The sequence below is a fragment of the Lissotriton vulgaris genome, chromosome 2_1 (assembly GCF_964263255.1).
Source record: "Lissotriton vulgaris chromosome 2_1, aLisVul1.2, whole genome shotgun sequence".
Taxonomy (NCBI): domain Eukaryota; kingdom Metazoa; phylum Chordata; class Amphibia; order Caudata; family Salamandridae; genus Lissotriton; species Lissotriton vulgaris.
Window position 1 is genome coordinate 1,058,599,302 of NC_141687.1, and position 17,119 is coordinate 1,058,616,420.

General features: G+C 45.9%; 1 protein-coding gene across 13 annotated transcripts in view; it reads right to left on the reverse strand.

The window, feature by feature from the left end:
* Positions 1 to 17,119, reverse strand: part of FMNL2 (formin like 2) — a 566,092-nt gene that overhangs the window by 25,068 nt on the left and 523,905 nt on the right. For all 13 annotated transcript variants that reach the window (XM_086956698.1, XM_086956700.1, XM_086956695.1 and 10 more), the window contains 2 exons: positions 16,456 to 16,619; positions 13,895 to 13,996 (listed from right to left, as the gene is read on the reverse strand). In XM_086956698.1, the coding sequence (XP_086812824.1) occupies positions 13,895 to 13,996; positions 16,456 to 16,619 (266 nt within the window). The remainder of the gene's footprint in view (positions 1 to 13,894; positions 13,997 to 16,455; positions 16,620 to 17,119) is intronic.

Here is a 17,119-nt window from a genome sequence, read left to right on the forward strand (position 1 = left end):
TCCAGGAATCCAGGCACCCAGGGGCTGGGCAGCGCCCACCCCTGGTAGATCCAAGTCAGCCACAAGAGCTAGGACAAGACAAAATTGGAAGGAGACTCATCCCCTTCTTATAGCCAGAAATGCCTTTGAAGTACTTCGTGCAAGGGACCCTGAGTGCTGGAATGTTTCTGGTTTACGTCTTTCCTGACAGCTTCAGGGCCAGAGGTGACAGTGAGCAGTCAGGAAGGAGAGCTAGCAGGGTGGCCGACAGGCACGGCCCGGCACCACCAGACGCTCTTTCCTCCCATCCCTGACAGCAGAGGGGCCTTTCATCCACGGCTGACTCAGACCCCCTCCTCTGGGGCCTTGCAGACCCTGCAGACCCTGTCCTACTCAAACCGGACAGTCCATCCACCAGCAGGTCCAGGCACTCCTGGGCAGACTCACCAGCCAATCACACGCTAGCACCAACTTACACAATTATGCCAACTTCCAAAAGTGGTACTTCTAGACTAGACACAGTCATGCTGCATACATCATTTTGCAGCATTCATTCTCACGAGTTCACACATATCAAACTCGACCCCTGCACTCCCCACACAACAGGAACTACCATGGGCATACATATTCCCCATTCATTCCTATGGGAGGGCAGGTCACTCACTCTTCATACAGAGAGCTCAAGCACTTTACACTGTACCACAGTGAAAAAAGTGCGCAGAGGCCTAGAATCACCAACACCAGGTTCCAGAAACAGGCTAGGAAAAAGCAAAAAGTCTAGGGGTAAACCTGCCCAAAGGGCCGGGTCCAACAGCCGTTTGTCACTCGTCTGTGTAAGGACCCTGCCCCATAGTCCAGGGCAGTGCACCCCTCACCAGAGCACCCCAGTCTCCTCCTATGCTCTCACTAGCCCAGGTCTGTGCTGTCCCTCAAGCAATCAATCTCCTCTGTGTAGTCTGAATGATTCACAAGAGTCTGGCATACAGTTTGAGTCCACCAACGTCCCGTCCATGTAGACCACGATCCTCTGGGGTTGGCGGGCTCCAGTCTGGGCCTTTGAGCCTGTAGAGGTCCTACACAAATGTGTTGACCAGCAGCTGACACAACTACCATTAATTCTGTGACTCAGGGGTGGCTTCTGTTTTGCTCTTCCCAGAGTGTCTAGCCAGTCATTGTCCTCCCCCGGGGTAACAAAAAAGAGGACCTTTCCATTGTGTTGCACCCTAGGTTTTGCAGGGAACATTAGGCTATACTAAAGGTCTAGGTCCCGCTGTCTTTTAGTCGCCATAAATTCCTTTCGTAGATTCTGCACCTTACATTTTAATCCGGGAAGCTCATACTTCTCCCCTCTATTGTGGAGGTTCACGCACCCGAACACGCTGCAATAGAGCGTTGGGGTCCCTGTGATTAAAAAGCCTTATAATAATGGCATGGGTGGTGCTCCAGGCTTGGACATGGGCATGGGCGCACACTGCCTGGTGGGCAGGTTCTATTGTGAACAGCTTGGAGAGTTTTCATGGCTTCAGAGCGTTTGTGATCCAGTCCTCCAGTAACAACTCTGTGGATTGTCCCTCCACTCAGTGTCTCGGTTACATCCCACCTTGAAGGTCCAGTGATTCTGGGCAGTACACTCTGGCCCAATAGGTCTTATGTGAAGCTTACAGGTCCCTGTCCCCTCTGGGTAGTGTACGTCACCTTGTGGATAGCCGGAAAGTGGTACATCTGCACGGGGGGTGCGTCCCTTCTGCTTTCAAAGTGGGACTTGCTCCCCCTTGCTGATATCAGTATTGCAAAGACTCCCCAGCCTCTCATCTCACCTGCTATCGGCACTCTTTTAGACACCCCGGGGCACCAGTCGACCTCACCTGCTTGTTGGGGTTCCTGTGACAGCCCCCCCCCCCCACTAGTTCTCGGGCAGTTTGTCAGCCCTGTTGCAGGTATTCATCCCGTTAGAGTAGTGGCCTCACTGGTAGCTTACACCATGCAGGTGGCCACGGTCTGCTATTCACGGCCCTGCCCACTGGGCCCAGGTAACCGCTGTACCGATTACATCAGCATGGACTATGGTGCTGCAAAGGTGCCGCCTTGCTGACCTATAGGTCTGGTGATGGTGCCTAGCAGGTGTGCTATGCCTCTAGGCAGGGAGCCTTTTACTGCCCCAAACGAAAGGCCGGGGATATGCTGCGGCCGTAAGAATACGAGCCCAGAAACCAGGGACAATTGAACAAATCCCTACATAAACGAATAGATCAGATACTGTTATAAGAAGAACCGACTGTTTGTGGTTATTCCATCATAAGAACGGATGATGAGAATTAAGGATAGGTGTTGAATAAGTGACAAAAAGGATCTGATAAAGGAGAACAAGGGTACCTAAAGAAATTTAACCGGGGAGCCCTGAGAGATCCTAAGTGACTTCATCAATCAGGTCATCATATCTCACGAGGAGTGAAGCACGCTCGGAACTCCCAGATGATATAAAGGGGAATATATTTCAAGCTTGAAGACCTTTTTTTAATAAAGATTATTGTGTTGGTTTTTAACTGTCCTGAGGAAGGTGGGGCATATAGCAGAATCCACCAAAACGCGCCGACAACAAACCTCTGTGGTTTTACGATTATAGTATTAATGATTTTGTAAATCTTTTTAACAATTATGATGAATATTGTGATCATGTATTGTGTGTGAATTTAATATTATCAATGTATGATTTGTGATATAAAATAGGCAAAGAATAAGAGCTTGCCTTGATGAACTAAATGCTTGTTTTAATTTTAATTTTGTTGAATAAACTAACAACAAACACGTACATTGTGCATCGCATAGTGTGATATCTCTATCGTATTTAGCACCTCTTTGTGGTGAGCGAACGTTGAGAATAGGAGATCCAATTAGAAGTAACTGGTGTATTTAGCAGAAAGAGTTAGCGTGCAGGACTATTTGGAGCATACACTATTGAAGTACCAAGGGAACACTTTTTGTTTTAACTTTGTGACTTACCCAGTTCCCTGTGGTTCAAGGGTTACTCTTGTCTGTTTATATCTAAGCAGGGAGGACATCCTCAGTGACTCAGGAGCACTTTGCTAATGGACGCGCCAGGCCTCCGTACTCTAGTGAGGCCGCAACTCTGGCCCACAGCCCCAGAGGCCCAGATCCACCTCAAAGGTGCCACCTCTTAGTTCATAGTGGGCCCTCTGAGGCCAGCCTAAGTGCTATTTACCCCAATGCAGGGGTGCCCGCTTCACAGGAATGCACCCGGCAGTCACGACCCTGCGCGGCCCATCCTCAGGCCCACCGCTTCGTGTTCTTCCAGTGGGGCCCCTCAACACGGGGGCTTTGGCTCCTGAACCACCTGCATTGCATCCGAGTGTGTGTCGGGGGAGAGCAGGTGTTTTCAGTGTCTTCAGCCCCAGTCTAACTGACCGATGTAACTTTGTGACAATTTATATTCTCTACACAGTCTCTTTTGTCTCAAATACTTTCTTTATGTGATTAGACTCAGCCACAGGCAGGTTCATAAGGGGGGTATCAGAGAGTGAGAATATCCATTCTATTTATTAAGCTACCTCAGCAAAAGGGCGGTTGGCCTTACCAGATTTTAAAATATTCTTGTGGACCGCCATGAGACAGTGTATTCACTGTCTTTAAACAAAAAATGGACTCAACAAAAATCAGCTTAAAAACAAATTGCCCCTGGGTACAGATATAAATCGTTCCATTCTAGACATAGATCCCAATTATTAGGTCGAAGCCTGTGATGGCTGCGTATGCGCAGTCTCGCTGGCGAGATCTAGTGTGATTGAGGGAGATTCACTAGCGGGTTTTAAGTCCTGCCCCTCTTTCCCATTGGCCGGCATCACCGTTTAGGCTAAACGGTGGCCGGCCATTGGGAAAGAGCACTTTCTTTTAAAAAGTTTTCTCTCTTTAAGCCGTCCCACTTGGACTGGCTCACTTGACTTCCTTCCGTCGCAAAAGGATCCTTATCTTTATGAGGCCATGTGTTTCAAACTCATGGCCGCAAAGACAATCTCCGGTGTGATCTCTCCCTCCCCTTCTTTGCCTCTTCTACGCTCTCCTCCATCCCGTCCTCTCTCCCCCAGCCCCCACAGCCTCCCCCCGTCCAACATTCAGAAGCAGGAGACCTTGAGATTTCGCGTATCGGTGGCTGCTTTTCTTGCAAGCGCCCTCGCTTGCCAGTTGCAGCGTGGGGCATGGGGGGCGCGAGCGCTGTAAGGCTCACCCTCTCTGGTCGCCTTTTGTCAAGGCTGTGACTTGGGCCTTCGCTGGCAGTAGGGGCCTGTTGCTGCCTAGTGATGCAGATGTGTGGTGCGGCTTTCCCACGCAGGCCATGAATAAATCTGCGGGGGCAGGAGTGCCGGGTTGCGCCCCCCCCCCTTTACCAGGCGTGTTGTGTCCCTTGGCCTGGGAATACAGCTTGCGTCGGTCTGGTTGCAGGGAGTGCTGGCCATTTTCAGCCCTCCCAACACACCTCCTCTTTCTTTGATGTATATCAAAGAATCCGGTGGCCCCGACCTCCTGCTGGTTCCAAGCCTAGGGGTTCCGTCTGTACCAGGTCCTGACTTGGTTGTAAGGGGGTGCAGCTGCGGCATTTTTGCAGAGTGGGTTGGTCATCCCGTTTAGTAGGGCCGAGCTGCTGGCATCGGCCGCCAGGTTATTGCACTGTTTAGCCTTGAGATTCATGTGTCCGACGGCTTTGTTAATGACCGTCGGCACAGACTGACCCTAGCTCTCTAGGGGTGCGGTCACTGGAGCCCAGTCTGCCGGTCTAGTTCGGCCGGTTTTGTCATGGGGGCGTGGGGATTAGTGCAAGACCCCCCCGCTGTTTGTGCTGTGGCTGTGTCACGTCCCTGGGTCCGGAGTTTGCAGTCAGGGAGGAATAGAGGCTTTGGCTATCAGTGGACCTAGGGAGATCGTTTTCAGGAGTGGGTGAAACCATTAAGCAGCATGTGTGGTGACTCAACTCTTCCCTCGGGGTCTTGCCAAAGCTTCAAGGCATTCTGTAGGGTTCATAGGCACTTTGAGAGCCACCTAGTGTCTCGTCCCTGTTTGGCGTTGTGTAGTACAGTGTGATGTTGACTGACCGGGTTTTTCTCTCTATCCCCCCACCATACCCCCTTCACTATCCTCTGTCTGGCTGTGCCGGCTCCAGGGCTGCAGCAGGGACTCTGAGTGGAAAGGGGGGGCGGGAGGGGGGGAGCTAGGCCGCTTTGCGCTCGTGCCTCTTACGGGGCTGCCGTGTTGTGTGGGCAGTCCGGTGAAGCCTGTGCCTGATGCTGTGTTGTTCAGGGGCTCACTCCCTGCGTGGGTGTTGCGCATTCGAGGTGGGATCATGGTCTGCGGCACAGTGGTGTCGCGACAGTGGGGGCCGTACCCTCCAGGTCTCGCTGTCTTCGAGGCACCACGCTGGAGTATTGGTGTAGGTGTTCGTGGTGGTGTATGGAGGGGGGTGGGGGGTGTGTGGAGTCCAGGGCCCGCTGGGGCACTTACTATTAGCCTCCTGCACCCCCAAGGATTATATGGGCAGTGTGAAGAGCTTGAAGGCTTGGGGTGCACTATGCCATTAAGCACACGTTGTATGATTAAACCAAACCTGGGGAGAGAGACAAGACTTTTTATCATGTTGCTGCTCACATGAGGCTGGGGCTCCGGAGTGATGTCGGGCAGGCAGTTGGGATGCCGATGTCCTCGCGGTCGTGGTGCAGCGCGGGACCGTCTGCTACACTGGTGTGCAGATTTCCCTGTGTGTTGCCTCTCGCAGGCTGATGAAGAGACCGGCTCACGGTCGCGTACACATCCTGGGGTTCTGGGCAAATCACTGAATCACCTCGTGCCTGTTCCTATGAAGGCAGCGTGGTGTGGGGCAGAGACTTGTGTCCCGGTATTTTATGGCACGAGCCGGCCATTTGGCTGTGTATGCAGAGGCATTACTTGTCCCCCATATATATATCAGCTGCAGTTTGTCCATCAATCTGTGCCACAAGGAGTCGTTCAGAGCAGCAAAGTTGTAATTCTCTGCAACTCTGTAATGGCACCCTCCTTGTGAATATATCTACTCCCGCCTGGCAGTAATACCAACCCTGCTACTGTACGACTCATGGATTGGTTGAGACGTTTACTTCTGGTATTTCGGTGCCCTTGCAATCCTTGCACCGCGTTGCACATGTGCATGTATGCTAATTATGTGTTGGGCTTCCTTACTGATAGTGACGAGCACTGGACATCCATTGGGGGAAGGGGCTGCGGATTAAAAGGAAGTAGTGTTCTACATGGTCGATCTGGCATCCACAAACACCCAGAAAAAGCGCATTGAAGTCTCCTTATGTCAGAAAACGCCCCCCACAGCCTGAAGCTTCAACCCCAAGTGACGACACTACATGACAGAGGCCGATGGGACAGCGGCTGTTTGGCACATTCTGCAAGTGTGGCCTTTACAAGATAACCCTAGGCCTAAACGCTGCTGAAGCAGTGATTAAGCCGGCAATTGCAATGCGGTTATTTCCTCAGCAGCAGGGATAGGGGGCGGTTGTAACTGTCACAGAGACCTAGGAGGTGGTACCACCTTAACTGTGATGTCATAAGTGGGAAGCTGTGTTTTGCGACCTGCGTGATGCACACAAAGTAGTCTTTCTAGGTGTTTCTTGCAGTGTTTATTTCATACATGCTATAATTTATATTTGTTACAGAGAACGGTGAGATTTGTGTTACGTGATAAATTGCAAAGGTATTTGTATTTTTAAATGTCAATGATCGGACGATCCTAGCAGACTGACATTTGAATCGGAAGGGACGTCTTTTAAGCCCTTTCCAGGTCTAAACAAGCATTAAAATTGCAATAGGTCTCGCCTTTTATTAAGTTAAAACCATTTGCTTTGCTATACAATACCATTAACAAAGCAAATGGCTTTAACTTAATCAAAGGCGAGACCTGTTGCATTTTTAATGCTGGTTTTTAAAATGTGAAGTTAAGACAATTCAAGATGCTAAGAAATATGGGAAATTCAGTTTACCGCAACAAAGTGGACTTAAGGATGCTGATATAGTACTTATGGTTGCTAGCTGCAAACATAAGCTAGTAGGTACAGATATAAATCGTTCCGTTCTAGACATATAGACCCCAATTATTTTTAAAATGTGAGGTTAAGACAATTCAAGATGCTAAGAAATATGGGACAAGCGGTGTAAAAGTTATAAAATCACGTTCATCAATTTATATATATATATATATATGCAACTATGGAGTAGCACCTTTTTAGGTTTCGCTGGGGGACGGAGCCGTTAGGCTCCTCCTCCAGAGAAATCTATTGAGTACAGTAAGGCACTCTGGAACACGCCCCCCGTCCCATTGGCTAGCTCCATAAATGGAGCCTAGCCATTGGACGAGGGGCCTGTCCATCAATGCCGGACCAGACACGGGGGCGTTCCCGAGATTCTTTGGCTTTTGCCAACGTCACGCGACGCCGGGAACGCCCCCGAGTCTGTTCCGGCATTGCCGGCACCTCCCTTGCTGCTCGGGACGGGTCTCCTTATTTGTTCCTAGCTGCCCCTCTCCCGCCTCCCTCGTCATCTCCCGCCCCCCTCCCGCCGTTCGTGTACTCTGCCGCCTCCCTCGTCCTCTCCCGCCCCCCTCCCGCCGTTCGTGTACTCTCCCGCCCCCCTCGTTCTCTCCCGCGCTTGTTCCTGGTGCCCGTCTTCTGCTCCGGCCGGCCTTCGTCAGCTCTCTCCTCCCCCTTTCCCGCCCCCTCCCGCTTCTCTCTGATGCCCGCCTTCTGCCCCGGCCGGCCGTCGTCAGCTCTCTCCTCCCCCTTTCCCGCCCCCTCCCGCTTCTTTCCTGGAGGCTGAGCCTGGACACAGCTCCATGGAGGCGGGCGGGACACAGCGGCTCCGTCTGGACCTCTCCCGGGCCGCTCCAGGCCCCCCCAGGGCCCGCTCGTGCCCCCCGGCCGAGGAGCGAGGTGTGGGCCTACCTGATGACCCTGGCGGACCGGGGCCTGCAGAGGAAGAAGGCGGAGGAGGAGGCCAAGCACGATCTTCCCGGATTCTTAATCGCTCTCTTTTGTATACTTGGCCTTATTGGTATATCGGCTTTGCCTCCCCGCGGGACGTTCCAAACTCGGTCTCTCCACCCGAGGATACATGCCACAGATCACAAGGTGAGAGAGAGAGGCTGGTGCGCGGGAGTCCTTGGCCGGCAAGGGTCTGCTCGCTCTAATTCCGGGTGCGTCACCTCAGGGCTCCAGCCAGGAGTCCCCCGGTTTGTGCGTCTGCACACAAACAGGCGCCTGAGAATGCCTCTCAACGTTAGCGCCCATTTCTTTAAGCAGGCAGTCGGGCAGTGTATAGTTAATTCTAAGAAGGCCTTCCTGGGTATAAATATAGCTCTGTCAGCATGTGTACCGGGGCCCTCGAGCCAGCACAGACATGTGCCGGCCGCCGTACACTAGTGACACGCGGGCGGCACGCGTGTGCTACCGAGCCTTGTCCCTCACTCCCAGCCCTGCTGGAAGCTCCCACCGTGGGAGGCTGCACACGGCCGTGCCTCGAAGACCAGGCGAACTCTCTGGGCGCTAGACAGGGGCACAGCGTAGCTTCTCGCAGGGACACATCGGATCCCCGCTAAAAAAGTGATTATACACATTGATGATACACACTTTAGCCTATGACTTTACCATATCAAAGTGTCACAGAGACACAGCTATACACAACCACACACGAACCTAACGATTCCCGCACGCGAGATAAGTAAACATCTTCCAAAATACATGTACTTCGCTCTTGTGTGATTTACAATGTTTGTTTCTTCTATGTAAATAGCAAAATATCACACACGTATCAGTGTACACAATAACTCATACGGATCTTCTGCATACATGTTCTTGTACATGGATGCGACACACATTTCTGTATAAACACTTGCAAGCACATATGTACTTCTACATTTTTTTTAGGATGTGCACATCTATAGTTCTATATTTTTTTGTCTAGGATGTGCACAGAAACATATTCATGTGTGCAAATTATTTGTTTATTCTAGTACCTGTTAGTGTATCTCGACGAGTAACTTCAAAGCTGACGTAGGAGCTCGTATAACCCGTTTTGTGTTTTACCTTTATGTTCCTTGTACAATCGATACATACGTAAGTGTGCTTGTCTACACTCTGCATGCATGGATAAATATGTTTCCCTCTGTATAGATATGGGAGAGTTGGGCGCAGAGTTTCGAACACATTTAAGCACAAAACGCAGCCTCTACATTTTTGTTTGCTTGTTTTTTTGTTGTTGTTGCAAAGTATGGATTCACCTGATTTGTGTATGGTGAGTGTGTGTATATATATATATATATATATATATATATATATATATATATATATATATATATATATATATATATATATATATGCTATTTATCATAATTGCGGACTGTGGGAATTTGATATTTGCATCTTGGGAGTCGTCATGCCCCTCCTCTCTCTACATTGGTATAAATAGCATGTTATAATTTGCGCAACATATATATGGTTTATTCTACAGCATTGTTCATGCTTAAAAAAGATAATTTAACCAAAATATGGCTCAAGGCGTACAGTTTGTGCAGTAGGGTAGAATCACATGGAAGAGGTCCTGTGATTTGTTTCCTTGTGTGCAGTAGTTGTTACATGCGAGGCATAAGCATCTTTTTTGTTACGTCGGTTCTGCTTTACCCCGGTACGAAAACGTGTATTTTTTTGCCCTGTGTAATAAACATGTGGCTGTATGGTTATTTGGGGTTTGTGTGTGGCTCTGTGTGTGTGTGTGTGTTGGGGGGGCTCTGTTGGTGTGTGTGGGTCTGTGTGTGTCTGTATGTGTCTTTGTGTGGCATTTGCCAGAGATTAAACTATTGGCATTGTAAATGACAATGCCATTTATTTATCTGTTGTGAAGACCAACACATAAATACAAATTTTGTCATTTACAGTGCCAATAGCTCAAACTTTTCAAAAGGCGAAACCATTGCATTGTAAATGCTTGTTTCCTTTTGTCTTTCACAACTGTATTTACAGTAAATGTTACAGAAAGAGCCTTATGAGGGTCAGCCAACTCTTTTCAGGTGGTGTATTTCGAGTATTTGCTGATTTTCAATCCAAATTCAGTGTACCGCAACAAAGTGGACTTAAGGATCCTGATATAGTACTTTTGTTTGCTAGCTGCCCTTTACTGTGTGAATAAGTGATGGAAATTGAAAGATGCTTATATGACAGACAATATTGAAATTGTGATTACTGTGGGGAATATCAATCTATTCTTAAGGTTAAGGGAGAAAATGGACAGGTACAGTTGCTTCGTTATAGAACAACATCGAACAACTTTAATTTTGGTTCTCATTTAAGTCAATCTTAAGTGCCTAATATTATAATCAAAACTATTCTTCAATATAGCCTTATAGCCCACCGTAGAGGGCTATACCGGCTATTAAAGGCCCTCTCAAGCGTTAAAGGCCCCGAGCCGAAGGAGAGCGCCTTTAACAAGGGAGAGGGACTTTAATAGCTGGTATAGCCCAGCTACGAAGGGCTATAAGGCTATTAGAACTTTCTGCCACTAGAGGGCAGAATGTTCTAACAAAAAAGAACAAAGCCTTATGGGAGTGTGAGGGGATTGGAATCCCCCCAGGGTCCTTGAAACCTTTGTTCACAGCCAGAGCTGTGAACAAAGAAACATTGGAATGTTGGAGCTCCAGGCTTACACCAGCCATTATAAGCCCGGAGCACTCCATTGCTTTCAATGTAGCTCCCAACATTCCAATGTTCTAATTGTTATCAGAACATTGGAATGTTGGGAGCTCCATTGCAGACAATGGAGTGCTCCCTGCTTCTGCGGGCCGGTAAAGGCCCGCAGAGCAACATTCTTATGATCTTCAAAGGCTTCTCGAAGCTCGAGGGGATTTATATTCCCTCGAGCTTCGAGAACCCTTTGTTTAATTTGTTAGAACATTCTGCCCTCTAGTGCTTATAGCCCTTCGTAGCAGGGCTATCCCGGCTATTAAGGTCCTGCTGTCTCGTTAAAGTCCCTCGCCTTCGGCAAGGGCTTTTAACGATTCAGCGGGCCTTTAATAGCCGGTATAGCCCGCTACGGCGGGCTATAAGGCTATAATAGGTCTATGTAGCATCTGTAAGTATTTGATGCCCGGGTCTCCAAATAAAAAAATATTAAAAACAATTTTTTTTTAAAAAAGAGCAAGGATACCATGAGACAAGGGCAGCTTTAAAAAAAATTAATTTAGGGAACACATAGGTGGGAGCACTCTTTGGGCAGCCACGGACACTATTCTATAAGGGCAATCGGGTCTATTTAAACAGTGTCCTTCTCGTGAACCAGTTACTGTCCCAACTCAGGGGTCGGTAACTAATATATGCTTTGCAACTGCGGGCGCAGACTGCAGTATTGGTGGTATTTAGAATTCAATGTTGTTTCACATGTAGAACCTTTAGCTTAGAATAATATGTTACATTCCATGTTCCACATGTTATACTCATTCTTGTCATGTACCTGGAGCGGTTATGTTACTGCAGTGGGGTTGATAATAAAGAGGATACTTCTGGATTACTACTGTCCTCATCCTTTAACAAAGTTACTACACAGATCACTGAATTATTCCACTGCGAATCACAAACAGGAGCAGGACGCCTTTTCCAAGCCCCCTCAAATTTGTGAAACATAAAGGATCGCAAAAGCTTTACGAGTCAGACAAGCCATTCCGATTCATAAAAGGGCTTTGATACATTTAAAAAGGTGTTTTGCAGCCGTAAGCCTTTGTGTTTTTGAGACTCTCTGACTTTGCGGTCGCAAAACATCTTTGTATGTGAGGCCCAGTGAAGGCTTTTAATCTTTCACAGTCTGTTACTTTCATCATGCCCAGAAGAACACCATTAGGCCCTGGGACACTTTGCTAGCTGCAGTGTACAATGGATAAAAAAATAATGTAACAAGCTTAAAATTAAATGCCTCCCATTGGGCTGCCTTTAAACGTCAAAGTCCCGTAACTAACGTTTGATTTCGAAAAACTAGCGATTGTTTAACTTAAATCATATTTGCTTTGGCAACCATACCAAACGTTATCTACAAGAGTATATATTATTTAACAAATTAGCTTTGCACAGAGTACAAAAATCTGTTGTTGGGGCAAAAACATTTTTTAAAGGAGGATTTATAGAAATGGTAGTCACAATCCATTATCTAAAAAAAAAAACACCAAAAAAAGATGGAACCCGACCACTATTCCTAAGCACTGTTCCCCTTTGTACTTATAAATTCCTTCTGCCCAATGTATTCCAACTTCATCAAGTCTACAAACCTTTAAATGCCTTTGTTTCAACATTTAAACGTCACATTTCCTGTATATTTCAGAAAAATGCAGACAGCGTCCTCCATTGGCACGAGCAGTCTTGTTTTTGTCAAGTTCTCTGTTTGAAAACTGTTATATTTCGAATGCATGCAATAAGGATCTCTAAAGGCTTATGTTCTCTTTGAGCGTGTGGAATTGTTAACTCTTTAATGTCCACAAATTTGAGATAAGAGAGGAAATCCTATGGAAGTTAATGTGCTATAAAGAGAAAAATAAACTTTACAGAAGATCTGAGAAAGTCCTGAAACTCTGCTTACAGAGTCCTATTTGGCTGCAGGGAATTGCCTTGCGGTACCCGGGAGCATGGGGAAAAGAGAGAATGAACTTGTCTATTTGTTTACGCTTTCTATGAAGGCCACACTGTATATTTTGTGGGGTCTTGTGATTAAGAGCACAGGGTTGAAAGTTGAGATAGAAGACAGTCCAACCCTGCAAACGATCTTGGGTCACAGAAATTAAGGCAAATGCAATGTCTGTAAGACGAGTCCTGCCCTATTATTGTTGATTAGCCGTACCTGCACGAGCTAGGTAGAATATTACTAGAATAGGTGGTTCATCCAACTGGTGTTGTGGTGGAATGACGACCAGATCAGTGGGCATCTCATGGAATATAACGAAACCAAGCGCAGATGAAGTGTGCAGAGCGGCACTTGTGCCTGTATAACCCATACCATACTTGGAGGTCAACAGCAAACTGCCTTACAATGGGGAAAAGACTGAGATCATCAGGTGGCTCAGATGAAACCCAACATGACGCAAAAAAAAACAAATAATCATGTGCTTACAGACAGGAGCTCAGTTAGGTTTCCCATGCATAGGGAGGCCCTGACAGTGATAACCACAAATGATGCGCTTTTTGTATGAAGTGTTTTAGGTGCAGTCTACAGTAAAACTGTTTTGGTGGCATTAGGTATGCATTGTGTTATAGTTGTGTTGTTGGAGACTGCCTTTAAGAGGTCTTGTGCTATTTCCTACTAAAATAATGGATTATAATTTGCACACTTATTGTGTTTATAAATGAATGCTTCCAATAAAAATAGTTTATCAATCGCAATAGTTTTTGTTTTCATTGTTGTTAGTTGGAGCAGCTGCCACGTGTTATAGTCTAAGCAATAGTACACACATCTCTCTCAGACACACACACACACGCTTATCTTTAAATCCCACAGCAATTGCATGCTCCTATCAAAGGGAAAGTGAAGAGAGGATGGTAATATACTAATAGGCAACATATTCACCCGTTTTCACCAAGGCGAGAGGCGTGGGAAGAAGTTATTGTTGACATTGTTAATAACTCAACAATGACCTGCCGAAAGTTAGCACAAGTTCACTCTTTAAATTGTAGCGTTGTGGGTACCAAGGTCGTATCAACTAATGCATCATGAGCAGACAAACTACCAGTCTTCCAGGGTTCGGCCACAAACACCAAACATAACAGATGCAAAAGAAAACAAAGGGATGCATGGGCTAAGTTCTCGAACACTTTGAAATGTAGTGAAGACAAATGCTTGTGTTTACCTTGTACGCTTTCACAAATCGGACGAACACAGGGAAGAATACTGATGGAGGAGTGGTCTTTGGATTTTCACCAAAATATTTCACTGCATCGTCAAAGGCATCCTGTAAAACAACAAATCCATTATCAGGTCCTGTCTTTAGAGAATCATAAAAATTACATTAAAAAAACCCTCTTGAATTGGTTGCTGAATTTTAACCTTCAGAAAGTCGCTGTAAGTGGAAATAGGCAATAATGCCCATTCTCCAGCCTAAGTATGGGCTTAGTTTTCCATGTTTGTGTCAGCTGCCTATATTCCATATCTTGCATACATACAGTTTCTAGAGGTATGGGCTCACTCTTTATTCTTCTCATCAGCTTTTATTGGTAGATGGAGGCTTGAGATATGCAACCTTCAACCACCTCTTGGCAACAACGCGGAGGATGATATACAGCATGCAGTGCACCTTTTATTTTTACTAAGATTTCACCGCAAAACTACTCAAACATTATTAGGGAACACTTATAATCAATTACAAAACTTTTGAAACGTATGTGTGGACACTCCTTCTTTGGCCCTCTTTTACCTTTATGTGCGTACCTTCTACAGTATTCCTTCCATACTAGTTTTATCTTGGCTTGTAAAATGACCTTAGGTTCATGTACAGATAAACACTCATTTCTAATCAATACTATCTAATTCAAGGGAATTGCGATTCTTAAAAATTTAATATAGTAGATCCGTATCTTCCATTTTAGTATTTTTATTGGAATTTTCTAATGATTCAACAAGAGTAGTAAAAGGCATATAGGGTTCTAGAGCAAAAAAGTAGAAAATGTGTCAAATCTTCAATTATGCTGAGAAATTGTCTTTTCTGGCACAGTTCCAGTTAACTACTCCTATGGGGAATTTAATAAAGCAATCAAGATCCCTTGTAAGGCGAGGGGTGATTAAATGCGGGAAAATAAAGACACCACTCAAATGAATTTCTATACACTATATTAGATCAAGTGTCTTCCCAATCACAGCACTGAATTGTTCACGCTCAATGACTCCTCATTTTAAATTTGCAATTTAAATGATATTACTGCATCAAAGTTCAAATCTATTTTCCATGTGATCGCATTTCTCCTTTTCTGAATGCTGCATTGCACTCAATGTGTACATCTTATGTGTATTACATGAACCCTACTTCATAGCCATCTTAACATAGTAATTCATGAGACTAATGTTCGCCATCATAGACCCAATCCAAACCTCAATCCCGACTGAATAGACTTGAAAGACAAGCAAAACACCATCATCAGAGGGCTCCTAATCTCAGGTTTAAAGAAGATGAGTGGAACAGGAAATCAGCCCCCAGAAAATAGCACTCTAGAAAAAACTGATGTTATTATCATGGATACCTTAACCATCAGAAGTATGGTACTGGTTTTCAACCTCGAGAAGTGAAGTGGTATGGTGAGTTGGAGGAGGCGGTATGGTGTGTGGGGGTGCTTGATTAAGAGAGTGTGAGAAAGAGCGAAAGAGATTAAAAAAGAGGAAGAGAGAGACATTTCAGGACATGTTTTGGGCTGTAGAATGACAGTCGGATCAAATAATGAACAAGCAAAAAGAGCAGATTATCAATTGAAAGGAGAGGCCCAGCTGACCCAGCACCTCTATCCTTCCTCCGTCTGGAGTTAGGAAATAAGTAGTTCGACTATGAGAACTTCAAAGTAGCGGCACTAGGTTAGGTGTGCAGATTATGCTCTGGGGAGAACCACGCTGTGAATTACATACCCTGTGTTCTGGGGGGTTGTAAGGTGTGTCTGCGAAATTAATGACTCCGCTGTGAAGGAGAGAGAAGACTCCAAGCACGTTTCAATCAAAATAATGTTAGGAAATGTGCATGAGCATGCATTCAACGGATGTCACAATCTAATCACTTTTAAAAATTCACCACTTAACTTTCAAACTAGGTTATGTTTGATGCTGTGTGACTGAAACATACTGAACTATTCCATGAACGTTAAACTCAGTCCCACACTTCTGCTAAATTAACGAGTTCATGAGACATCTCTTTGCATTTGCCTTGAATCAAAAGCTTTACAGAGGGGTATTAGCCACATTGAGGCCTTCTTTCCATCCCAGAAGAATCTCTGAGAATGGAAAGCTCCTTGTAACAAGCAGAGGGAGTGCCGCAGGGGACTGAGAAGAGACTGGTGGAACACAGAGGAAAGGAAAGTGCCATGTGAAAAGCTGATGGGATGCAAGTATCTCCTGGCAGACTTTGGGGGTAAAGGTGGCTTTTGGAACACTAGGGAACAGTATGAACCATGTGGAACACTGCATGCAGGACGTGATAATAATCCCTCCTTTGTAGAACTTTGTCACACTGAAACATTGCCTTTGACACTCAGGACACCCTAGCCGCCACCATTTCTTTATTAAAGGGCGCTCCCTTCTCTCGGGTACTAGCGGCTGCATACATAAGCAATATCAGCCACCTACGATTGCTATATGGCTATGATTCTCTGCATGATGTCTTTCTGTTAAAAAAAGATTACCTGCTGTGCCAAATATTTGGAACAAGAAGAATACCTGAGATATTTTTGCATCATCTTGCAATTTCTTTAGTTTTCCTTCATTAATGTGAATGAACTCCTTCAACATAACATTATGGTCATGCATAGTGTATTCTCGCTTCGTCAGGTCCATTCCTCGCTGGAGCTCCTTTACATCCAAAAGGACATTCTCGAGAGAGACTGAAAGAAAATGAAACCGTGCAAAGCATCAACATACTACTCAAAGCACCACAAGCGCAACCTACATTTTTGATTTGCTGAAATGTGGTTCTTATTATTAACCTTGCAATTGTGGTAAAATGAAGCAGACCACGTTAAATAGACAGACAAATCCACATATTAACACATACACAAGTATTTAGTCTATTTACTTTTTTAGACAAAACCTGGGGTGGGTACACAGGTGTTTTACGTACATCTCTGGTTGACATATGTCCGGTATAAAAGGCACTGCCCATTTGCCGTTCTTCTAATGCATACTATCCATAATATTGTTTTTGCCACACATTTTCATTTTGTATTCATAATAAGTGTCTTTGTCACTCTGCTCGTGCATTCTCGAAGTGTTCAGAATGCACACAGACTCTACACAGACTCTACACAGCTCCCTTTCTTTGTTCTTAAACACGAGGCAAAGTCTGTAGCTGCCCTCATGAGTTCAGTATGTACTTATTCTTCTT